The sequence below is a fragment of the Phascolarctos cinereus genome, unplaced genomic scaffold (assembly GCF_003287225.1).
Source record: "Phascolarctos cinereus isolate Bilbo 61053 unplaced genomic scaffold, phaCin_HiC Scaffold_726;HRSCAF=1367, whole genome shotgun sequence".
Lineage (NCBI taxonomy): Eukaryota > Metazoa > Chordata > Mammalia > Diprotodontia > Phascolarctidae > Phascolarctos > Phascolarctos cinereus.
In genome coordinates this window covers 422,497,885-422,522,089 of record NW_027556098.1, presented here as the reverse complement: position 1 = coordinate 422,522,089, position 24,205 = coordinate 422,497,885, and the positions used below count along the sequence as shown (strand labels likewise).

General features: G+C 52.1%; 2 protein-coding genes across 5 annotated transcripts in view; one reads left to right on the top strand and one right to left on the bottom strand.

The window, feature by feature from the left end:
• Nucleotides 1–4,862, top strand: part of VRK3 (VRK serine/threonine kinase 3) — a 28,846-nt gene extending 23,984 nt beyond the window's left edge. For 2 of the 3 annotated variants that reach the window (XM_021003955.2, XM_021003953.2), the window contains exons 12-14: nucleotides 1,730–1,788; nucleotides 2,569–2,717; nucleotides 2,875–4,862. In XM_021003955.2, the coding sequence (XP_020859614.1) occupies nucleotides 1,730–1,788; nucleotides 2,569–2,705 (196 nt within the window). In that variant the 3' untranslated portion in view covers nucleotides 2,706–2,717; nucleotides 2,875–4,862. The remainder of the gene's footprint in view (nucleotides 1–1,729; nucleotides 1,789–2,568; nucleotides 2,718–2,874) is intronic. The other variant, XM_021003954.2, reaches the window with a different exon arrangement.
• An 8,018-nt stretch (nucleotides 4,863–12,880) lies between these two features.
• LOC110220098 (zinc finger protein 263-like) lies at nucleotides 12,881–23,362 on the bottom strand. Of its 2 annotated transcripts, none has more exons than XM_078146418.1 (6): nucleotides 23,219–23,362; nucleotides 22,128–22,591; nucleotides 17,095–17,180; nucleotides 16,591–16,747; nucleotides 15,359–15,472; nucleotides 12,881–14,170 (listed from the first exon to the last, which is right to left on the bottom strand). In XM_078146418.1, exons 2-6 carry the CDS (start codon nucleotides 22,558–22,560, stop codon nucleotides 13,389–13,391), a joined length of 1,572 nt encoding a protein of 523 aa, XP_078002544.1. In that variant the 5' UTR covers nucleotides 22,561–22,591; nucleotides 23,219–23,362; the 3' UTR covers nucleotides 12,881–13,388. The 2 variants fall into 2 exon arrangements, with proteins under 2 accessions (XP_078002544.1, XP_020859625.1); XM_021003966.2 differs by having other exon boundaries at nucleotides 23,223–23,362.
• Nucleotides 23,363–24,205: the final 843 nt, after the last annotated feature.

Genomic DNA, 24,205 nt, shown 5'->3' with positions numbered 1-24,205 from the left:
CTCTTGGCCACGCTGGGCTAGAGCGGGATGGACAGCCCGTAAAGCTGGCCCTTTTGGTGTTTATATGTCATGGACAGTGAACTGGGCCCAGAACTGGAGAGGAGGAGAACAGGGTGAATGAAGAAGAATTGATGAAGGGCCAGTCATTATGTGCCCAGCCCGGGGCTAAGTGCTGAGATACAGATAGAGAAAGGAAGATGGTTCCTACTGTCAGGTGTTCTCAAAGGCCCCTGAAGTGGGGTGGACAGCCTGTAAAAGAGGACAGATGAAAAGCTCCACAAGTCCCCCCCAGATTAGCACCAGGGCTGAAGACAAGGCCCGGGGTGGATGAGGAGGTTAGATGCCAGTGCCTGAGGGTCTGAAGGGGGTGTAGGCAAGGCCAATGGTGGGGCAAGGCCCCTCAATAGAAAGATTAGAATTGTTGACTCCCATCTCATTGTTTTTGGGAAACTGCTCAGTGTTTTTGATGACCCCAAGTTTCTCCCTGAAACAAAGGCCCCTCTTGTTAACATCAGCATTCTTCTGATGATTCTGTATGCTTGGCAAGTCAGAGAATACCACGGTCTCTGAACCATTATTTACAGATGACCCAGAGGGCAGTAGGGAGGCACTTGATGGGCACAGGTAGGCTGCGGTATGCTTGTAACAGTAACTATATGGGAAAAACAGCTTACAGGGTATCGGAGATCCGTATACCTGGAAAGGAAGGAGCTGTGTCATTTAGCAACAGCCCATATGCTCCTTTGTTAACTGTACAATGTCAGGAAATGTACAAGAGGCTCACAGCACATGGGGTGGATGGCCTGGAGCACAGGAGGATACAGCCAAGGGTCACATGGAGGAGCAGGCGTGGACAGATGGATGTGGGTGGGCGGATGGAGGCGTGCATGCGTGGACGGATGGGTGGGTACGTGGGTCCCAGGCTGCGCTGTCAGAGGGAGCATCGTCATCAGTGAGGTCACAGAGCCACTGGACTCGTAGAGTGGACATTCATAACGAGAAAGCTAAAACTAAGACTATCTCTGCTTGCAGACAGCGTGATGGTTTATTTAGAAAACCCAAGTGAATCAACAGATTAAATGGCCTCAGCATAATCACAGGCTCTCAGATAAACCCAGAAAAATCATGTCTTTATGCCATCGACAAAACCAAGCAATGGTTAGGAGGAGAAAAATCCTACCAAATCACGATAACATGTATTCATTAGTATACATGTAGATACAGGCCTTATAGAGAGACAATCATAAAAATCATAGCACCTCCCTCCCAGGGTTGTTGAGAGGACCGACATAAGACATAGTATTTGCAAAGGGCTTTGCAAAACTTAAAGTGCTCTCTAAGTGCTGGCTCTCAGAAAACAAGTTTATAGGAAAAAAGGCCTAATTTATGATGATCTCTTCAGAGTACAGTTAAATCAAGCTAATACAAAGATGGCCATGCTACCCTTCTTAACATAATTGCATATTTGATCAAAATATGAATGGCATACTTTATAGAACTGGATAAAATAATACGAAAATTCACAGGAAGAACAGGGAGAATGTAGACAGCTTATGGATGAGCCTATGGTGCTTGAAGGCTTAGAGGGCGCTTTATCTTTATCTGAGGCCCTCTTAAACAAGATCAGAGAACGTCAGAGCTGGGAAGGGACACTGAATGTCATTGGTAGAGGATGAGAGCGGAAGAGTCATCCCTGACAAATTATTTTGCCGTGTTTCTGGTCTGACAGGTTCCTGAACAACATAGCTGAGCTCATGAGGCAGTCCTGTGGCCAAAGAAGGCCTCCAGGTGGGTTCTGAAGGGAGAAGGTCAGGGTGGGCCGGGGCCAAGACCCACTCCCTGTAGAGGACATGCTGTGAACCTGCACAGGGCACAGTCCCTCTGACATCCCTTCCCCAGCATGGGAGAGGAGTCTTCCTTGGAGCTCCACTTGGCTCCTGAGGCCACGTTCTTCTGAGAAGGCTCTGCTCCCTGCCGAGTGGCCTTGGGGAGATCCTTTCCTTGCTATAGTCCTCCATTTCCTCCTCTTTAAAGTGAAGGGGGTGAAGCAGGTTATCCCGGAGGCCCTGGGTAACTTTTGGCGAGGGCTCTCCTTCTCTGGGCCTTTGCTTAGGCTTAGGCTTCAGTCACTTGTGCGTCTCCTTTCCATCTCCACCGTCTGGTGATTCTTGGTGCTTGGTGACCTGGTTGACCTCAGCCCCACTTCAGGAGGAGCAGGGTGGGTGGATTAGATCATCTCTCACAGAATCACATGGCCTTGGCCAGTCTTCCCTCTCTGGTCCTGGGATTTGCGATCGAAAAAGGAGGGGACTGGACCATGCACTCTCTGAGCTGGCAGCAGGACCTTGAGGATTTCTTTTCCCCTCTGCAGAACTCAGAATCCTTGTGTGTAAAACTCAGAGAGTTGACCCAGATACCCTGGGAGGCCATCTAAGTCTCTTGGTCCAGCTCAAAGTCCTCAGAAAATTGCCAGTCAGTTAGTGCGGAGCTGAGGGCAAGGCCTTTTCCTTCCCTGGGCTTGAGGACTTGTGAGGAGTTGGGGCTGTGGGAGTCCTTGTCTCTTCACAGAAGCTCTGGAGGCCTACCTGAACACAGCAATGGCTCTCCAGTATGCGGAGAAACCCAACTACAGAATGCTGCAGACGGTCTTGATGTCGGCTCTTGAAAACCACCACGTTAAACCGTATGACTCCATCAGCTTCTAGACTGTCCCATAGGTAAGGCAGGGGCACCCAGGGGGCACACGTGCCCTCAGCCAGTCCTGGAATGAACCTTGTTTATTTAGCACTGGGGCCAGAAGTCATTGAGCAACATACATCCAGCCTGGCAAGAGGTGGCAGCCAGGAGCTAATGGCCCCTTTTCTTGTCTTCCAGATTTATCCGCTTCTGTTTGAGTGCTTTCTCAAAAAGTGATGATGAAGCCAGTCTGAATGGCCATCTGACGCTGTCCTGGATACGTAGCCAGAGTGTGGAACAGTCTGCACCTGCTGCAGAGCTGACCTCTTTAGGAGACATTTAGAAATTGTCTCAGAAAGCTTGTGTCTTAAATCTTAGATAATGTGAAAATCCAGTTACCTCCCATTAGACCCACTGATTAAGTAGAAGCCACGGCATAGAGAGGAAGGAAGGCAGGAATCCAGAGAGGTCTTGCTCAGGGTGGGGCATCACCAAGGGTCTGTGGCCGTGGGTCGTCCCACAGGGTCAGTGATGCTGGAGCTTGGGCTGCATATATGTCGGGCCTGTCCCCTGTGTACACTTATGTGGTCTGCTTGTGGCCACGTTCACACAGACACTTATCCCCCAGCCTCAGAGCATCTCACCACAGAGCCCTGTCTTGGTGGTTTTGTCCATGGCCATGTGTTCTTCTTTGATCCACTGTTACACGTTCCTGTCGCTGGGTCTCCTGCTTCCCACTGCCACAAGCCCAATCGCAGCTGTTTTGCCAGAACTGTTACATCGCTTTCACATCCCTCAATGTGCTCTGTAATCACACTCATGATGCCTGGCGTGGTGTGACCACAATGGGTGTGCTGCCCATCTGCACAGCCGGACTGTGGGGAGGAACCATTTTGCATCTTCTGGCCTCGACACCTGTCTCCTACCTACGTCACTTTGCTGTGTTCTCTGGACGTTCTGCCGCGGTGGCCTGCTAGAGACTCTTGGATTGGTTCAGGTGGAAAGGTCCTTAGGCATCGTCTACACCAGCCAAAAAATGGCTTAGAAGTCATGGGGCCCTAGTCTTTAAACTGAAGCACAGGGCAGTGCATGATGGCAGAACCCAAAGGAGATGGTGAAAAGAGAGACTTACCCTGAATAAGGAACTTTCACTAAGGATGTGACTCATGGATTTGCATCCCTGGAGTGGAAAAGATGTTCCCGAATAAAAGCATGGAGGACAGAGAGCTTGTGGTGGGGAGATAAGCCCAGGATGTGAGACACGGAGGCTCAGCCTGAAAGGAGGTCAGAGGGCCTCTGTTCCAATGCTGGCCTGAGTAAGAATCCCAATTCCACCCAACAGAATGACCCTCCTGCGCCCAAAGACCTGCAGTGAAGGGTGACTTGTGACTTTACTAACTGTGACACAGATGAGCCAGACCTGAGGGGGGCCTCAGATGCCATGTGGCCAGACCTGGCCCCAAAGTCCCGCCAGAATTTCCTCCACAAGCTGTTATACAGATTCGTCTAGCTTATCATGGCGTAGACAGGAGGAATCTCGTCCTGTTTAGACAGAATCAGGAAAGGACTTTGGAGATGGAGTCCCAGAGATGGTCAGGACCATGGCAAACCACTTACTGTACTTGCTGGACTGTAATAGGAGGATGGCTCCCCGGGTGCTGAGTGGGCCCGAGATTTCTGTGAAATTTTTAAAGTTCTTTGGTCAGCACTTTACATTTTTCTTAGAGGGTTTTCTTAGAAGACATCAGAGCTGAGAGGGAGCTTGCTCAGCTGTTCCAGTCATGTCCGACTCTGTATGACCCCATTTTGGGTTTTCTTGGCAAATATACTAGAGTGATTTGCCATTTCCTTCTCCAGTGGGTTAAGGCAAACCGGTGAGGTGACTTGCCCAGGGTCACACAGCTAGGAAGTGTCTGAAGCCAGATTGAAACTCGGGTCTTCTTGACTCCAAGGCCAGGGCTGTATCCACTAGAGATCCTTAATTCCACACTCATTTTATTCATTTGAGATTGTTTTGTTTTCACTTTCATTCATTTCCCTGATGATTTTTTCCTTTGTACTTATTTTGGGTGGTTTTCTTTTGTGTTTGATTTGCCGATTTTATGATTGTTTTAAAAACTATGTGTAACTTATCTCTTTGGTTAACATAAGCATGTTGCTTGATTGATTAAATGTGCTGTACAGTATGGATTGGTGTTTTCTGATGAGTGACGTGTTTCTTTTGGCATGAACCCAAGGCCATCTGATTGCCCTCTGGACGCTGTCCAACTTAACAGTATACTTACACTGTGGTGCCCACACCGACCCCAGTGTACCAGATATGGTCTTACCTGGGCAGAGGACAGTGCCCCAGGCACAGAAGCTTTTTGGTGGCAATATGACACTGTCAATCCATGGTGATCTTCTAGCCCACTAAGACCCCCAGATCTTTTTCAGATGAAGTACAATGGAAGGACCCCACAAAGACTTGAAAACAGCCAGGATTTCCCCCCCACCATCCCTGAATCTTCTCTTCCCCAAATGAAACACCCCCAGGTCCCTCTCACAGTGCCTTAAGGGCTCGGTCTCCAGCACCTTCATTCCCCTTCAGACACTACAACACATTTCATCCTAAAGTATGGTACCACAAATGGGTGATGCCCCGGAAGAAGCTTGGCCAACCCTTTTGAGGGTGAGGTCATGTGGTGGCTAACCAGTGATAGTTTGTATTTCTAAACCTTTCTTTAAGGGTTTATATAGCACTTCCCCAAAGCCCTGTTAGGTAGGGAGTATGAGGGTTACCACCCCCATTTTACAGATGGGTAAGTTAAAGCTCAAGTCTCATAGCAGGTCGGTGTCAGTATCAGGATTGACAATAACACACATAAAGGCTTGGAAAGCAAAGTGCCTTCCTCACAACTCTGAGGTGGACAGTGAATGTATGATGGTGAGCATGACTGAAAGTGTGATCTGTAAGAAAGATGGGGCCACTGAGGCCCCGAGCTCACTGAGTGCTGAGGTGAGATGTGCACCCTGGACTTGGAGAACTTGTAGTTGAACCCCCACGTTTTTAAAGATGAACACCTGGGTGTGTGATAGAGCCAAGATCACGGACCTGTGACCCATGATGATGATGGGGTTCAGTGGGGACACACATGTATGATCTCCCCACATTAGAAGGTAAGCAGTCCTTCCTTCATCTTTGTTCATTCAGGTTTACCTTTTTTCTGTTTCTCTTCCCTCCTGTGTTTGCACATTAGAGTTTCTATGTAGCTGTGGTCTTTTCATCAGAACTGCTGGAAAACCTTCTATTTTATTAAAGGTCCGTTTTTCCCTCTGTAGCAATATACTCAGTTCTATTGGATAAGTTCTTCTTCATGGTAAACCTATATTCTTTGCCTTCTGGAATATCTTATTCCAAGCTCTCCGGTCTCTTAAAGTGGTAGCTACTAAATCATGTGTAATTCTGACTATGGCTCTTTGGTCATTGAATTCCGCCTTTCTGCTGCTTGCAATGTATTTTCTTTGACCTGGAAGCTCTGGATTTTGGCTGTGATGTTTGGGGAAGTTTTCAGTTTGGGGTTTCTTATAGGAGGTAACCAATGGATTCTTTTCATTTCCAATATACTCTCTGGTTTGGGGAGATCTGGGAAATTTTCTTTTCTTTCATGATTTCTTGAAATATGATGTCTAGGCTTTTATTTTTGGTCATGGATTCATTCATTCTTAAATTCATCTTAAATCATCCTTAATTTTTTTCCTCAATCTATTTTCCTGGTGAGTGTTGGCTCCATGGTACATTACATTTCCTGCTATTTTTTCAGCCTTTTGACCTTGTTTTAATATTTCTTCCTATTTTGTGAAGCCATTGGCTTCTGTTTGATCCATTGTCGTTTTCAGGCCAAGGTTTTGTACCTCTCTAGGCCAAGTTATTAATTCCCTTTCCAATTCTTCCTTTCATGGCTCTCATTTCTTTTCCAGTTTTCCCCTTCACACTCTCATAACATTTACAAAAACGGGATCTAAGCCACACAACTGCTGCCTGCTTCTGAACTTGCTCTTGGCTCCATACCAGCCTGGACATTTGAGCCCCCAGAATGCTCCCCCAGGCGCAGGCCAGCTCAGAATGTGTCACCCGACCCCGAACAGTGAACGCCAAGGCTGCAGCTGTGTCCTCCCCGGGGTTGGGCCCCTTTAAGCTGGGTGAGGGACCTCTCCTTGCCCTGGTGCACAGCCTCTCCCTGCCTGGGAATGCTGCACAGGCACATTCCTGGCCAGACCCCGTCCCCAGTATCCCGAGACGTCTCGGTCTGTCTCCTCTGTTGACCTGAGCTGGAAAAATGGTTCTCTGGAGCTTTTTCCTTGGCTTTTTCCATCGGGCTTTGGCCTGGGGGTGTTTTCTAGATCTATTTGGAGGAGTTGGGGGCGGAGAGGAGTTCACTGTGCAGTTTGGCTCCTGAGCTTACACACCGGCAGGTGAGATACAGCATGGATCATAGATGGATGGGACCTTAAAGGGGCCAGTCCAAACTCCCTGTTTTACAGCTGAGGAAACTGAGGCTTGCTGACAGAGGTTACTGACTTGCCTGAAACCACACAGGTAGTAAGAGCCAAGACATAAGATTCAAATCTAGGTCTCTAAATACAAAATATAACCCTATCAAGCCTAATTCCAAGGTACTTATAAGGCAAATGCTTTTTTGAAGATTGTGTGTGTATGTGTGTGCACACATGTGTGCGTGCACCATACAAACATGTATATTAAAAACACTAGAGAGCATAGGAATAAATGGAGTCTTCCTTCAAATGATAAGTAGCATCTACCTAAAACCTTCAGCAAGCATCATATGTAATGGGAACAATCTAGAAGCATTTCCAATAAGATCAGGGGTGAAACAAGGATGTCCATTATCACCACTGTGATTTTGCTAGCAATAACCATATGTGAAGTCTGGTTCATCACAATAACAGTCAGAGAAATGCACATTAAGATCAGTAACATTTCACCTCTTCAGACTGGCAAAAACAATAAAAGACAAAAAGGGTAAGTGGAGGCACTGGGAAAGATCATGGATCGGAGCTGGACGGCCATCCAGTTTGCCCTCCTCCCATTTTACAGGTGAGGAGTCTGAAGGCCTTGCCCCAGGTCACATAGGTGCTGGGCCTCAGAGGTGGAATCTGGGCACACATCTTCTCTTTCCACCGTGAACACAGGCCTCTCTCTATGCCAAACAACTTGGAATCACATGTAGCAAACAAGGCCCATCCATAGACAGGGCTGTCCCCAACTTGTGGCGCTGGAAGGGAGGCAGAATTGGCATCTCCAGCCTCTTCTCCCCTACCTCTCTGTAAAGGAGACTGGCATTCCTGCCTGGAGGGGAGGCAGAGGTTGGAGCCAAAGGCCACCATTCTGCCTTCCTCAGAGGGGGGTTACTGAGCTAGAAGCATATCCAACTGCTCCCTTAAATAGTATGATTCTGGGAGGTTGGGTTTTTAGGCTCAAGCTAACTCCTGATCACCGTTCATTATTGAGAAAAAGGAAGACCCCAAGCTTTATGTCCATCACTTGTCTCCTTTGCTGTTGAACACCAAGCCATGTAGCAAACAACAAAATAAATCCAGAAGTCAGAGAAAGTAACCTAGAAGAACAAACACTAGGCAGCAGTGAAAGAGCCTTCCCATCGGGAGCAAGGACTCAGCTCGACCAAGAAAGGGAGGCCTTGGTCCTACCTGGAGCCTTTGGTAGAACAGGCTGGGGATAGGGATGGGATGGAGACTCCTGGCTCCATCACAGTGATGTCCTGAGAGCCCAGCGTGACCAGTGACGCCCTCCCTCTGCGTGCTCGGTTCTGCCTGTCCCCAGACTACCTCTCGATGGTCTCTTCCATCCCACCCTTTCCACACCTCTGCCACGGAGATGCCCTGATGCCAGGAGAGTGGGCTGTGACTCCCACCTCCCACTTCCCTCCTTACCTTAGCCCAAGTCCCCCGAGTCCGTTTCCCCTGAGGACTTTGGGCTGGAAGGTTTCTGAGTCACCACCCGGCTGGCCACCAGGACCAAGGCCAGCCTTCCCGAAGGCAGCGTCGTAGGGGACTTGAAAACAAAAGATGCCAATGAATTTGTGTTTTAAAAGTTAACAGGCAGCAGCAAAGTCTTTCACTGAGCTGTGCGAAGGAGCTAACTGCAGGCTGGCCTGGGCGTCACACCCAAGAAATCCACAGTAACTGCATTAGTCTGTTGTGGGGCATTGCCTATGCAAAGTGAGACATCAATCCCTGGCCCTCAGCCTTCCGAGGGACCCTCGTCCCAGCAATCACCAATTCCAGAAAGCTGCCCAAGATCCTGTTAGCTCACTCAGCAGCCGGGTCCCATTGTGGGCTCGCCCTAATGGTCTTACAGTGCGCTAACCCACCCATCAGAGGGTTTTGGGTTGGGGTCCCCAGATCCAGGAGGCAACAAAATCAGTGCTCTCTGAATCTGAGGTGAACAGAACTTCCTTAGCAGCATGGCATGGCCAAGCAGCCAGGCATTCCTTGCAAGAAGTGGTACAAAATCCATCACTTAGGACACATTTAAGCAGAAAAGGGGGTCCAAAGGGGCGGCCATAGGCCTGCACTGGTACCCAGTGGGTTGTGTATGGACAAAGGCTTTGTCCCATCCCACAAACCCTGGGGCTACTCCCAGGTGAATCCACCCAACTGTGATCCCAAAACAATTAAGTGAAACAGCAAACAGGAGTGATTGTGTCTGAGTAGAACCAGCAACCCACCTTTGAGCAACGTTCTTTCCTTCCTTAAATGACAAGTCAGGAGTGGGTTTTATGTGTTACTCTCTGATCTGAATGTTACGGCCATTTTAAATTAGCCCCATTTCCATAGGGTAACTCAGTGTGCATCACTGCTTGGTTCCTTCGCCTGGAAGGCCTTGCCTGAAGAGGCACATCTAGGACTGGAACCCAGATCCCAGTGCCAAGCCAGCACTCTTCCCATGGAGTGGAAAGAGTGATCAGCCTGGGAGTCACAGGTCCTGACTTCAAATCCATATTTCTGTCATTAATTATTAAACACTAATTCTTGTTACCTGTGTGACTCAAAGCAAATCATGGGATGTTTCTAGGCTTCATTGCCCTCAACAGTAAAATGATGGGGCTCTATTAAAGTCCAAGGATCTTTGGACTCCAAGTCGATATTCCCCCAATCGTGGCCATTGCCTTGTTGAAGACGATGCTGTCCAGGCATTGGTGGGCTGCCTTTCCCCCTCAGGGTCAGGGAAGCCCATGGGAAGGCTTTCCTGGACCTTGGGCATAGCCAAAAAGCAGCCTCCAGAGGTCCCTGACCTGCATCGCCCCATTGCAGGGCTTCGATTCAGGCAGCTTGTGACGGGGCACAAAGCAGCCTAGTGACCCTCCCCCCGAGCCCAAGATGGTCTGTCCACATCCAAGGCTCTGTGGCTCTTGGGACCCCTAAGAAAAAGGACTGTTAGGAGGATCAGCACTGCCCTGCCGTCTCCACTTCCACTGCCTGCACCCCGGTTCATGCCTCACACTCCCTGGGCCTCGCCAGTAATAGCCTTCATCTTCATCTTCCTCATGCCTCCCTCTGAACTCCTCTTTTCGCCAGGGCCCCGGCAGCCCTTTGGTCCAATCCACCCCAACCAGCAGTCCTCCTCCCTCTCCTTGAAGGCCTCCACATAAGAGAACATTTTGAGGTAATCCACCTTGAGAAACCTCTCGCTGTTAGAAGTTGTTCCTGACACTGAGACTGAATCTGCACTTCCAGCCACAGCTCCAGGTCTGACTCTGAAGACTATTCCCTTCCCTTTTTTGAAAATTGGCTCCCTCAACCTTCTCTAATCTGGTGGTACCTCTCCCGGTTTCCATGATCTTTGAATGAATATCTGCAACGGTTCAGCCAACGAATTTTCCAGTTCTCTCCTTCAGGACCCAAGGATGAAGTTCAGGTGGAGCAGACGGCTTGAATTCAAGGAAAGCTTTCGAGGTGTTCTCTTGCTGTCTCCTTACTTATCTCAGCTATCAACTCCCCACAAACCATTTGTGTTGGATTAGTTCCGGTGTAAATGTCTATTGCTAGAATAAATGTTTATTCATCGATTGCTTGCCAAGGTAATTCCCCTTGGCAGAAAAAAGAGAAACAAAAGAATGAAGCTCTACTTTGTCTAAGACCTCCTCATCCCTCACTCCCCAAGCAAAGGTCTTATCCACCCATTCTCCAATCCTTTTTCTTCCAATATGGCTTTTAAAGTCCTTTTTGATATCCTTGGCTTCCTTCACGCCAAGTTTGAGCTCATTCTAATCTTTCACGTTCCAGGGTCTTATATCCATCTTGTTACCTGGTCTCGCCCCCATCTTCTGTAAACTCCTTCTCATCATCTATACTGGGTGGTGAGCTCCTTATGCAACACACCAGCATCTTCAGACAAAACCCATTTTTCCTTCTCACTGGAATTGTTTCCTTTTTTATCTGTAGGATTTAATTCTTGAGCATCTCCTCTGTCTCCAGTGTAGAATCCCCTTGAAGCTTTTTACACACTGGGATCTTATCTTTCCTCTGTGACCTTGAAGACTGTGGTTGCCCATGATATAAAGGCTAAACTTTTGATCCTGGAATTCAAGGCCCTTCACACTCTGGTTCCACCCAAGTTTTCTCGTCCTAGCTCGTCCCCCTCCTCTTTGCACATTCTATGTTCTGGCCAAAGCAGATGAACCTCGAAGCTTCATTTCTCCTCTCTGTCTCTCCTCTGTTCATCTCACCTCCCATGTCTGGAAAGCCCTTCCCCATGTTCATCTGGGGCCACCTCCTCCCCAAAGCCTTCCTTGATTCCTCACCCACCATCACATAGTGAGAGCTGCCTCCTCTGATTTTCCATAGGCCTTCAGCCGGACCTCACATTTGCATTTACCTCACTCTCACATTTCATTAAGAGCAGGAAGGGACCTGACAGAACTCCTACTCAGATGACAAAAGATCTTAGAGCTTGGAGTCCAACCACAAATTTTTTTTTAATTTTTATTTTTTCCAATTTAAAGCATTTATTTTCTCTCTCCCACTCCCAAATGAACAACAAAGAAAACCAAAATCCTTGTAATATGCACAGTCAAGCAAAGCAAATTCCTGCTGTCTGTGTCCAAAACGTACGTGTCACTTAGAGTCCATCACCTCTCTGGTAAGAGGTGGGAAGCATGCCTCATTATTGGTCCTCTGCGCTCCTGCTCTCTCACTGCCTCAGAATTCTTCCGTCTCACGTTGTCTCTTCTCATAACGCTGTAATCCTATAAATTGTTCACTTCACTGTACAATACATTAGTTCAGAAAGGTCTTCACAGTTTCCTATAAATTTGTCCATTTAATCATTTTATGTGGCAAAATAATATTGCATTATGTTCACATACGATCGTTTATTTAGCCATTCCCCACAGGTGGGCACCACCTTATAGTGTCCAGGGTTTGGGGTTTGTTTTTTCGCTACTACAGGAAAAGCCACCACATTTTCTCGTGTGTGTGTGTGTGTGGATATACACATACATATGTACATACCATATGTGTGTATATATATGGGTCTTTTTCCTTTCTTTGATCTTGGGGGGCTGGCATGTGACAAGTTGTGGTATTGCTGACAAAGGCTATGCTGAGTCTGATGACTCAGGTAGGCAAAGGTCCAGGTGGCTTTCCAGAATGTCCCGACTGTGAATGATCACAACTCCATCAATGCTGCATTGGCGTGCCTGTTTTTCCACAGCCCCTCCAACATTTGTCATTTGCCTCTTTGTCACCTTTGATGGGTATGAGGTGGAGACCAAATTGCTTTAATTTGTTATTTCTCTAAATATTAGTGATTTGAAGCATTTTTATTTGTTGATAGCTTGGACTTCTTTCTTTGAGAACTCCCTGTTCAAATACTTTAATATAAATTTTAATAAGTTCCTCCTATTTCTTGGAAACAAGACCTTATCAGAGGGAACTGCCGCAGAGATGTCCCCCCAGCTCCCCAATTCCTGTCTCATCTTAACTGCATGGGTTTTCTTTGTACAAAGACATTTCTGTATTGTCAAGACTGTCCATCCTGGGTTGTGAACATTTTCCCCTATCTACGGGATGTCTCTGTTGAGTGCCTAATTTGACCATTGCCATTTGTTCTGTCTGTGTTATGTATTTATCTGAAGCTTCTCTTGCTCTGTGGTGGGAGATGTGATTTAGGCTATTTTGCCAGACTACTTTCCAGGTTTTCAAGCCATTTTGTGAAAGAGTTGAGAACTTAACCCAGTAGCTGGGACCAAGGCCTTCCTTTTTACAGAAGAGAACCTGAGGGCCAGAGAAGTGAAGGAAGTACAGAGCAGGCTGAGATTCTAAGTGGGGTCCTCCAACTTTAAACCCAGGACACCTTCCTTCCACCTGGCCCCACTGTTCTCCTGCCCAGTGCCCTCATTTTGTAGAGGAGACTGAGGGAGGGCCAGAGAAATGCATGATGTGGTTAAGGATGAGCCAGGAAGGAGGCTGCTGAGCTGGGGCCTCTAACCCAAAATACAACAATCTTTATGGTGAAGCACACGGCCTCTTTTCCACATCCCTTTCTCCCCTCCACCCTTAGACTATAATCTTGTTCAGAGGAAGGCCTGTGCTACATTTCTCAGAACTCAGCAGTCAGCAGGTTTTTAGGAAGGCCTGCTGAATGAATGAATGAATGAATGAGGCACAGGGCCATGGGCTCTTGAGCGTCACTCTGGGCGATTAGAGGCCACTGTTCCCCGGTGTACTCTCTGATGGACCTGCAGGTTAGAGCTCTGCTTGAAGCCCTTCCCACAGACGAGACACTTGTAGGGCTTTTCGCCCGTGTGCACACGCTGATGGACGTGCAGGTGGGACGTCTGGCTGAAGCCTTTGCCGCACTCCGTGCACGTGTAGGGCTTCTCCTTCATGTGGGTGCGCCTGTGGATGCGCAGCGTGGTCTGGTGGCTGAAGCCCTTCCCGCAGTCAGCACAGGTGTAGGGCTTCTCCCCAGTGTGCACCCTCTGGTGGATGTTCAGGTTGGACCTCTGGCTAAAGTCCTTCCCGCAGTCGGGACATTTAAACGGCTTTTCTCCCGTGTGCGTTCTCTGGTGGCGGACAAGTGGAGATTTGCAGTGGAAGCTTTTCCCACAGTCCCTGCATCTGTATTGTTTGGGTCCCTTGGTCAGGGCTGGGAGGTCTTTCCAGGGGCTCTTCTCTTCCAGGCAGCGAGGAGCCCCTCCCTCACGGGGGAGAGGTCTCTGCTGGGCTCTCCCTTTGCCCCCTTTTGCAGGGGGGAGCTGGCACTGTACTGATGGCATGTTTGCAGCCACAAGATCTTTCTGAGGGGCAGGGGGGACACAGGGGCTCGCTGGCCCCTCTCCAGAAGCCCTTGTCCTCGCGTCCTGCCTTGGTGACTTTGCATGGTCCTGAGGGGACGGGGCAACCTGCAGGGCTCTAGGTCGGGGCCCTTTCTCTTGAGGATTCACCTTACAGAGTCTCTTCCCACAGCCTGGAGGGAGAGAGGACTCAAGTAACAAGGACGTAGGAGCCTCCCACCCACCCTGGTAGGGATGCTCCCATGAAGGCAAAGCCACGAGGGCCGTTAAGCATCCCTGTGGCCAAAGCTCTCCAAAAGCCCTGTTTTCAGAGGCCCAGAAAGGGACTTTTCCAAAGTCATAAAACAACCTTAAAGAGTGACCTTTAGAAAGCAGTATAGTAGATAAGAAGGCTGGACTTAGACCCAGAAGACCCGGGTTCAAATCCTGCCTTTCATGTTAACTAGCTATGTGAGCCTAGGCCGGTGACTTAATTGCTGTGAACCTCACATCAGTAAAACTGGGATAACAATACCTGTTGTAACTACCTCATGGGCTTATCTTGGGGCTCAAATGAGAAGACATATCCCAAGTGCTTGGCAAACCTTATTATGGAGGCCAAGCACTGCACATTGCCAAAAACAGAGGCTCAGGGAGAGGAGAGCTAGCCACTGGCCGCGGAGGGGTGAGAGCTGGGAGGCTGAGAGACCCAGCGTCACTTTGTTGTGGGTCGGTCCCCTCCTGGAGTGCCCTGCAGGATCCGAGCCCAGGGCGGGCCCTGACCCGGCCCTGCCCCCCTCCTGTGGGCCACTCTTGGCCTTATCCCCAGGGAATGAAGGGAATGACCCTTTGGGACACAGGAAGGAGGGACACGGAGCTCACGGCTGGGAGGGGGGGGGACCCTGGCTCCGTTGGGGGCGCAGGGAGTTCAAGAGGACTCATGTCCATGGCGACACAGAGGCAGGATCTGTTCATTGGCTGAGAGCTACAGCCAGCCCCTCCCCACACATCCCAGGGAGGAAGGCATCAGCACGGCTGGCTGGCAGTGCCAGTGCTACCAGGGCAGCTGAGCTTGAGAAAGCCTAGACGGGTGGAGGGGGGGACCTGGAGGTCCGCACAGGGCACCCTGGAGCAGTGACGTGGCTGGGGAGCCTGTGCGTGGCGGGCTGTCTAGAAAGGCCTCCATCCAATGAACACTGGACTTCATCTGTGCCTCCAGGGCAGGTGAGGGTTGCTGCTGCCAGAATTGCCCCACGTGGCCTGGGTGGACACAGTCCTGAGGGCGACAAGGATATATGTCCCTGCTCTGGGGCCCCCTCTCAGGTCTAGCCCCTGTGGAATGACAAGGCAGGGTAGGTGGGGATTGGGCATGGCTTCCTCACCTGGCTGGGCCCCTCCAGGCACGCTCTCCTCTCCAGCCAGGCAGAGCTGCCCATCTTCGGCCTCCTCCTCTCCATCAATCAAGGCAATCAGGTCTGGTTTGGGGACAGGAATTCCTGGTCGGGAAAGGAGAGAGGGAAGAGGGGAGACTTAATGACCCTGTGAGCCCTCGCCAAGGTGCCAGTGGCCTGAGGAAGCCCTGGCAGCCAGGGGAGATGCGAGCACTTGGGACTTGAGGAAGGCCCCAGGTTGTGTCCGTGTCAGGGCAGTGGCCAGCTCGGGGAGACCTCCAGGGGCCCCCACGTGGCCTCTATCACTGCCTGCCTGTCGGTGCGTCTCTGCCACCCCCTCAGTCTTGGCTTCAGGGTCATTACAGGGGCCTGGTCTGTCAACCCTCTCTGCCCATCTCCTCACCACTCTCTTTCTGCCATTTCTCTGTACATTCCTCTGGGCCTCCTCCTCCTCCAGCCCTACAGTTTCTCTCTCCTGCCCATTCCTACCCAAACCTATCAAGGTTCTTGCCAGGATGCTCCCCCCCCATGCCCTTCCAGTCTGTCCTGCTATCTGACCTCTCCTTTGTTCCTCCCCCTCAACTGTACAAAGGGCAGCCCCAGTTCTCCTGTGCCCACAGACTTCTTCTGGCCCACCTATGCGTGTCCCCATCTCTAGTCCTTCCCTCCCTCTGCCTCAGCCTACGGTCTTGGGAAAAAGCCAAGGAGGACGGGAGGTCCTGGGGCCCAGCAAGGCCTCCCTCATTCTCTCTCCCCAGAGTGGGGAAGGGCCAGCTCCCCGACTAATGCCCCACAGTGGCATCCCCCCAACCTCCAATGCTGTCTGATGGACACAATTCAAGGGGGAGCCAAGGAGATCTGGACAAGGAAACACCCGAAGCAGTGGGATGGGGAGTGAGGATACAGACAGGTATGGGGCAGACGGAGCCAGAGGGCGGGAAGGGGACCAGCTGCAGTGGACAGAATACTGAACTGGCAGTAAATGGACAAAGGCTTGGGCTGGATTCCGGCCCTGGTACCCACTAGCCGGGTAAACCCAGGCCAGTCAGGTCGTTTCTCTGAGCCTCAGTTTCCCATCTGTAAAAAGGGATAGTAATCCATGTTCTCGATTTGTGAGTGATGAAGAGTCACAGAGACAAGGAGAGGGACGGGCGAGAGGGACGCAGGGACCAGACCAAGACAGAGAGGACATGCCCCTGCCTGCCAGTAACCCGAGGACTCACCAAGGGCGCCCATGTGCCCATAGCTCTCCCAAAGTACATCCCTGTAGAGCTCCTTCTGGCCAGGTGCCAGGTGCCCCCACTCTTCCCACGAGAAGCTCACAGTCACATCAGCAAAGGTCAAGTCTGCCATGGCCACGGGTGAGGATCCTGTCAGAAGCTGGGAGTCGGGGAGGCAACAAAGGGAAAATGTCATCACAGCCCGTGTCTGCCTCAACTCGGGGCTGGGGGGGGGGAGGGTGGGACAACAGACCCCGGGCCAGTAGCAGACATGAGGAGCAACTGGGATAGGGGAGAGAAAGAGATGTGGGATGGGAAGGAAGGCAGGGAGCTCAAGGCGAGCCAGAGAATCAGGACACAATTAGGAGTCAGAAATGGAATCATGTGGGAGAGAGACAGGGCCCTTGATGGGGAAGGCCCCAGGCTGAGGCCCAGGGGGATGTGGCTGGGGGCCTGGCCAGGGATGACCATGCCTGGGAGCTCAGAGGACAGGCCATCCCAGCTCACCTGATACCCAGCTCTGGCTGGGGGCACCTCCACACCAGGGTCTCCATTCAACCGCTCCTGAGGTAGGAGTTCAGACATCTGTGGGCCTGGGAGGGGAGAGAGAATGGGGAGCCTGAGGAAGGGGCAGATGTTTCCAAGCTCCCCTTTCCATGAGGGCCGCTGCATCTGGGATCATCTTCACAGGCCCCCATAGGCCTGTCCCACCTTCCAGAGCTCACTCCTTCTAACCCTGCCCTAAAGAAAAAGACATCTCCGCCAGAGATCGAAACTCTGCAGAGGTCCTAAGGTCATCAGGTTTAGAGCTGGCCAAATCCCCGCAAAATCAGTGAGGTGTCTCAGTGGATAGAGCACCAGGCCTGGAGTCAAGAAGCTCTGAGTTCAAATCCAGCCTCAGACACTTACTGTGTGACTCTGGGCAAGTCACTCACCCCTGTTTGCCTCAGTTTCCTCATCGGTAACATGAGGAGAACAAGAGTGCCTCTCGCCAGATCAAATGGGAAAACATTGGTAAATATGTGCTCGGCACATAGTAGGAGCTTACTGAATGCTCGCTCCCTTCTCTTCTCAAATTACAGATGAGGAAGTATGCCCAGGGGAGGGGACCCGCTCAAGGTCACACAAGCAGCACAGGCAGGATTCCCACTCGGGGCCCTTTCCTGCCTCATTGTCTACACTGGAGAGCCCGCCTTATCCCGTCTCCTGACGGAATAAGGGAAGGGAAGCTGGGCGGCCCCTGCCCTGCTCTGGGCCTCAATGTAAGGCACAGGACTGGCTGAGGCGTCTTCCCACTGACCCTCTGGAGTCTGGGTCTACAACAGCCCAACTCTCCTTGGCGTCCCAGCCCACCAACGGTGGTTGTTACTTCTTTAGGTTCTGGAGGTTACGGCTTCTAGTGACGTTGCTCAGGAGCCCCTACTGGCTGGCTTCCAATTTTAATCAGCCACTAGACAGCAATCCTTTTCAGCAAAAGGTGTACAGTAGCAGTTAATATGAAATATGCCTCCTGGCCAAATGTCTGGGGCACACTCCCTCACAAGTGCATTCAGGCCCTCGGTAGCCAAAAGAGAAGACAACCTCCCCTTGTGCTGCCATCCTTCCTTGAGTGAACCCACTTGTACTGCTGTCTAGCACAAGAAAGAGCTTGCCCTCTGCTCCTTGAAGTGGCTTCCTCCGAGGCATCTTTCTGCACACATCTGTGTCTTCCTTTGTCCATGTTTATTCTCAGCATCTTTCTCTACTCCCTGGCTGGATGTGTGGTGAATGCTCCTGCCTCCCCAAGACACAGCCAAAGAGGCTGGTGGAAGAGTAGCAGGGTCACTACCAGCCAGGTGCAAGGGAATCCTCCTCAAGACCCTTAATGCAGAGCCTGGGATCCTCTGCCTCAATCCTCAGGCCTACCACTGACATTTCTCCGGTACTTCAAGTCCTCAGGAATACACTTTGTTTAAGGAATTTTCCCCTGGTCGGGACCATAGGATGTGGACGACCTTGGTGAAATATGATGGACTGAGGTGGGCATTTCCACCTCCTCCTCTTCCTCATGATGCTGGCCTTCTCCCCACTGATTCAGCCATAAGCCTGCTTCAGGACCTCACCACCCTTCTCCTAACTCGAGTCCTCACCCCTAGTCTCCACCCAATCCAATCCACCCTCCATACAACTGCCAAAGTGACTTTCCTGGGGCAGCTAGGTGGCCCAGTGGATACAGCCCTGGCCCTAAAGTCAAGAGGACCTGAGTCCAAATTCAGCCTCAGACCAAACACTTGACACGTACTAGCTGTGTGACCCTGGGCAAGTCACTTAACCCCAACTGCCTCACCAAAAGACAAAAAAAAACCCAAAAAATAAAAAACACCAAAGTGACTTTCCTAAAGCACATTGTTCCATTACTCTGCCTCTTGCAGTGACTCCCTATGGCCAGGAGGATAAAATATCTACCCCTTTGTTTAGCATTTAAAGTTTTCTTATGGATAATCCCCTACAGCTGAACTTCCAGGCCTCAGGGTACATTATGCCCTTCACACTCTCTTCTGTATAGATACCAGCCTTCTTCTCCAGAGCTCAGACACAGCACCCAATCTCCCATCACAATGCCTGTGGGGGGACCTCCGCCCTGCCTAAAATGGATCCCATCCCCTCCACCTCTTAGAAGCCTGTTTCCTTAGAAGCACAGCTCAAGAATCAGTTTTGATATGAGACCTTTGTGATCCCCAAAGCCACCAGTGATGCCTCAAAAAATTATCGTGATTATTTTTCATACATCTTGATATGTAGATATTGTCATCCCCCACCTCTCACTGCATCAGAACCTAGATTCCTTCAGGGTCTTTGTAGCCCCAGCTCCCAGCACATGTGCTGGGCACACTGCAGGTGCTTAATAAATGCTTGAGGCCTTGGACTTCACCCTCCAGCCCTTCATAGGAAGGAAGGCTTTCACCAGCATTAGCCACCAACTCCGTAGCACGGTGTCTGGCTGAGATCATCTGATCTGGTGCCGGGGGACCTGGGTATGAGACCGTGCTCAATGACTCCTCTGTGACTCTGGGCCAAATCTGAAATCACAAGGGCTACCTCAAGTCACCAGGCCCAGATGAACAGCATGTTGGAGTCTTGAAAGAACTAGTGGGTGTGGGCTGCAGCGACAGCAGAAAGGCCAGAGAGGGAGAGGTTCAGCCAGCCTGAAGGGGCCAGCGCTGACCATCCCGAGCTACAGAGCAGAACTACAGTTCCTGGCAAAGTTCTAGAACAGGGGTGGGAACCTGTGGCCTCCAGGCCACGGGTGGCCTCGAGGATTTGTTCTATAAAATTTGGATTCAGTCAAAAGGCTGCACTTAACCACTTAGAAAGCTACGTGTGGCCTTAAGGCCACAGGCTCCCCACCCCTGTTCTAGAACAGATTATTAAAGGGATGGTTATAGATAGAACACATGGCTTCATCTGAACAGGCTGTGCTGGCCGGACCTTATTTCCTCCTTTCAGAGCATTGCTAGACAGGCCCTAGAATTTAACAAGGCTGTATACAATCATTCATGCTACTCTGTGGGCAAGACAGGAAGAAGTGGGGGAGGAGAGGGCACAGCTGGGTAAAGACCGGCCTGGATGAAGAAGCAGCTCCAGAGTTTGTACTGAGTTCCATACAGGTGGTCGCCTGGGTAAAAGGTATACTCCTGGAAGGCAGGGGCCACGCTTGTGTTCTTTCTGTGTCTCTAACACCTAGAAAATAGTATGTGCTTAACAAACGACCTTGGAGGGAAGTCTCGAATGAAGTGCCTCTGGGCCCTGCAGCTGGTGCCAGGCTGCTTCCCATTTTAAGCAGTGGCTTAGATCAAAGCAGAGAAGGTGCAGCCATCAAGCCTCCAGATGCCACAATAGGGAGGGGCAGTGCAAACACCCTGGGCGATACAGACAAGGTCCAAAAGATCCTGCCACGCTGGACTGTGGAGCTGAACCTAGTAACCTGGCATTTAACAGGGACACCTGGCATGTCCAACATGTGGGTTCAGACAAATCGATGTAAAGGCTGGCAGGGAAAGGCTGAGATCCAACGTCTGCTAGGAAGAGTTCCAACAGAGAATCACCAGACTGCAAGAAGACACAGCACCAGCTTTGCAGAGTAAAAGGAGTCAGGCATTGCCCCTCCATGTGTACATACTGGCCACCTGTATTCCTTCCATGTGAACACTACCAATTACCTCCATGCAGCCTGCTCTTCCCATGAGGGAAGGTCAATTTGCAGGAGAGCCAACTCAAGGTTTACAGGAGGGACAGTTACTAACAGTATTCTTTTAAATGCTTCTCTTGTGAACCATGTCCTCTGGATGACTAGTAAAAATACACTAGTGGGGGCTCATGACCTATGCTTCAGAACCACAAAACACCTAGACAGGGGTGGGGAACCTGGGGCCTTGAGGCCATGCATAGAGCCTAGGATTTGTTCTATAAAATTTGGATTCAGTCAAAAGGCCACACTGAAGGATCTAGAACAAGCGTGGGGAACTTGCAGCTTCGAGACCCCATGTGGCCCTTCAGATCTTCAAGTGCGGCCCTTTGACTGAATCCAAACTTCACAGAACAAATCCCTTTAATAAAAGAATTTGTTCTGTAAGACTTGGATTCAGGCAAAAGGTCGCCCCTGAGGACCTAGAAGGCCACGTGTGGCCTGGAGGCCAGGTTCCCCACCCCTGAAGAAGGTGGGGGAGCTAACTAAAGGCCCAGAGGGAGGGGTCCCCAGATGTTATATTCTCATATACATGAGGAGGAAAGCAGGGACAGGCCACAGTTTAAGTAAAAAAGACTGGGGTTTTCGTGGACTGCCAGCTCTCACCATTTCAGCAGTGAGATGGAGTAGCCAATAAAGCTAATGAGATCTTGGATGAGCTTAAGGTAGAAGAGAAGGAGATGTGTCCTGCACTCTGCCCCGGAGGACTGTGCCCAGTTCTGAGCATGCCAGTGGAAGGACACAGGTGAGCTGCAGAGGCTGCAGAGGAGGGCCAGGATGGGGAAAGGCCCTGAGAACATGGCACTGAAAGGACAGTAGAAGAACCTGGAAAACAGAAGATTCTTAGGGGTCAGGACAGCTACCCTCTGAAGGGCTGTCATGGGAAAGGAGTGACCATGCGCTGCCCGCCCCCACAGGGCAGCGCCAAGAGCAAGGGGGCAAGCAAAGGGCTTCTAGGAGAACTTCCTGAGAGCTGGGGCAGAGGCCCACTGGGCTTCCTGCCAAGGGAGGGAGTGGACTCCCCATGAGGGCAGGGCTGTGAGCAAAGGCCAGAAGGGCACGGGTCAGGGATTCTGCCTAGCCTTGGCTGGGGCTAGGAGCCCCCTGATGTCACGGCCAACTCTGAGGTTCCCTTCCACTCCTCTGCCCTCCGTTTGCTCATCTGTAAAAGCAGGCATTGGAGGGGGCCTCCATGAGCTCCCAGGAGCCGGTCTGCTACAAGGCCGAGGATGCGCACCCCAGCGCCAGGGAGCTCTCTCTCCTTGCTGCCCTCTCGCTGACCCTCAGCCTCAGGCACCAGGCTGGTCCTCCTCACCATTTTCTTCCAGCTGGTGGTCCAGCCCCTCCAGCAGGCCCAGCACCTCCTCGGCCCTTGTCAGCTGCTCCTCCCTCACTTGGACCTGCACCTGCCTGGGTAGTAGGGTCAGGAACTGCTCCAGGACCAGCAACTCCAGAATTTGCTCCTTGGTGTGAATGTCTGGTCTCAGCCACCAGTGACAGAGCTCCCGGAGCCGGGCCAGGGCCTGCTGGGGCCTCGCAGCCTCCCCATCATGTCCAAACTGGCGGAAATGCTGCCTCGAGGACTCGGGGTCGGGCACCTCTTCACACGCAGCCTCCTCCTCCTCTTCCACCTTCACGACCAGCAGCCCATCCAGGCCCAGCAGGGCAGGGACCTGGCCTCCAGGGGCACTGGCCATGACAGAAGGGCATCTCTGGGCCAGGAGGCTCCGCTTCCTTCTCTTCTCCATCAGACACAGTGACCTCCCAGCATCCCTGAGGCTAGAAGAGAAGGAGGCAGATCAGGTCCTGGGCATGCTGGCCCGGCTGGCCCCAGTCTCCTCTGCCAGGCCACCAGATGGGCAGTCTGACTGGCCGGGTGACCCGGGCCGGGACCCTCCCCTCCCTGGGCCTCCCTCGCCTCTACCTGCTCCTCCTACTTGGCAGGGCTGTTGGGGTGTTCTAGAAGCCCCTGGACACCCCAGAAATGGGAGGGAGCACTTTGAGTATTCTTTTTACAAAAGGGGAAACTGAGGGCAAGAGCAGGGAAGGGTTACTCCCGTTTAGGAGAGGAGAGGGCTGAGGCCCGGGAGGGGCAGCACTGTCTCCCCCCCAGCCCTGGGTGAGAGAGGGCCAGAATCACGGGCTCCACCGTACAGTGCAGTAAGCAGAGACACGGGCAGACTGAACGAGCTGTCCAAGGTTACTCCCAGGGACACTTTGTTGCAAAAGCTGGGATCTGCCCCGGGGGCCCCGCGGTGAGCCCTCCCCTGGGGCGTGGGGGGCACGGCAAGGCCAGGGCTGGTGCCCGCGGAGACGAGGGCTTGGCCGCACTGAGATCGCCCTCCCAAGCGGCGTCGGGCAGAGAAGAGGAGTCGCGAAGGGACTGCGGCCAGCCAGGGCACTCACCTACCCTGCGGGGCTCAGCCGGGGGGCCTCGTCATGGCCGGCTCCAGGCCCCTCTCGGCTGCCCGGCTGGATGTCCGGTGCGGAGCGGGGAGTCTCCTCCCTGCAGGCAGGCTCCTCCTGGGCCGCCTCCTCCTCCTCCTCCTCCTCCTCCTCCTCCTCCTCCTCCTCCTCCTCCTCCTCCTCCTCCTCCTCCTCCTCCTCCTCCTCCTCCTCCTCCTCCTCCTCCTCCTCCTCCTCCTCCTCCCCCTCCTCCTCCACCTGCAGACACACACACCCAGAGCAGAGAAGCAGTAAGTGCGGGGCTGGATGGAAGCAGGGGAGAGAGAAAGGGAGGGGATGGAGGGGGAGGGGATGGTGGGGATGGATAAGGGGGTGGGGGAGGGGATGGAGAGAGGGGAAGGGGAGAGGGGGGAGGGAGGAGAAGGGGGAGGGGAGGAGAGAGGGGGAGGGGATGGACAGGGGGAGGGATGGACGGGGAGGAAATTGAGGAGGTGGAGAGGGGGAGAAGATGGAGGGGGGAGGGGATGGAGAGGGGGAAGGGATGGAAAGGGAAGAGGATGGAGAGGAGGAAGGGGGAGGGGGAGAGGAGGGGATTTGGGAGAGGTAGGGGTGGACTCGGAGGGGAGGGGGAAAGGATCGGGGAGAGGGAAGGGATGACAGGAGGGGGGCTGGAGGGGGAGGGGAAGGGAAGAGGAGGGGGAAGGGAAGGAATGGAGGGGGAGGGGAGCGTAGTGGAGGAGAAGGGGAGGGGGAAGGGAAAGTGAGGAGGAGATGAGGGATGGGAGGGGAGGGGAAGGAGGGGGAGGAAAGGATGAGGGCGAGGGGAGGGGGAGAGGGTGCGTTGGCCCCGCCCTCACCTCGGCCCTGCCTCGGCTTCCCTCCTCCCCTCTCTCTGTATCTCTTTCTCCCTTCTCCCTGCCCCGCCCCGGCTGCTCTGCTGGCCTCTCATTGGCTGGTTGCTGATACATGTGTCCAGGCCGCGGCTTT

Coding starts and splice junctions, on each gene's coding strand:
- LOC110220098 (XM_078146418.1), bottom strand. CDS start 22,560: ATGGAGAAGAGAAGGAAGCGGAGCCTCCTGGCCCAGAGATGCCCTTCT. Junction 17,181..22,127: donor CCACCAGCTGGAAGAAAATG/GTGAGGAGGACC, acceptor CTCCCCTCCCAG/GCCCACAGATGTCTGAACTC. Junction 15,473..16,590: donor TGGGCACATGGGCGCCCTTG/GTGAGTCCTCGG, acceptor TTTCCCGACCAG/GAATTCCTGTCCCCAAACCA.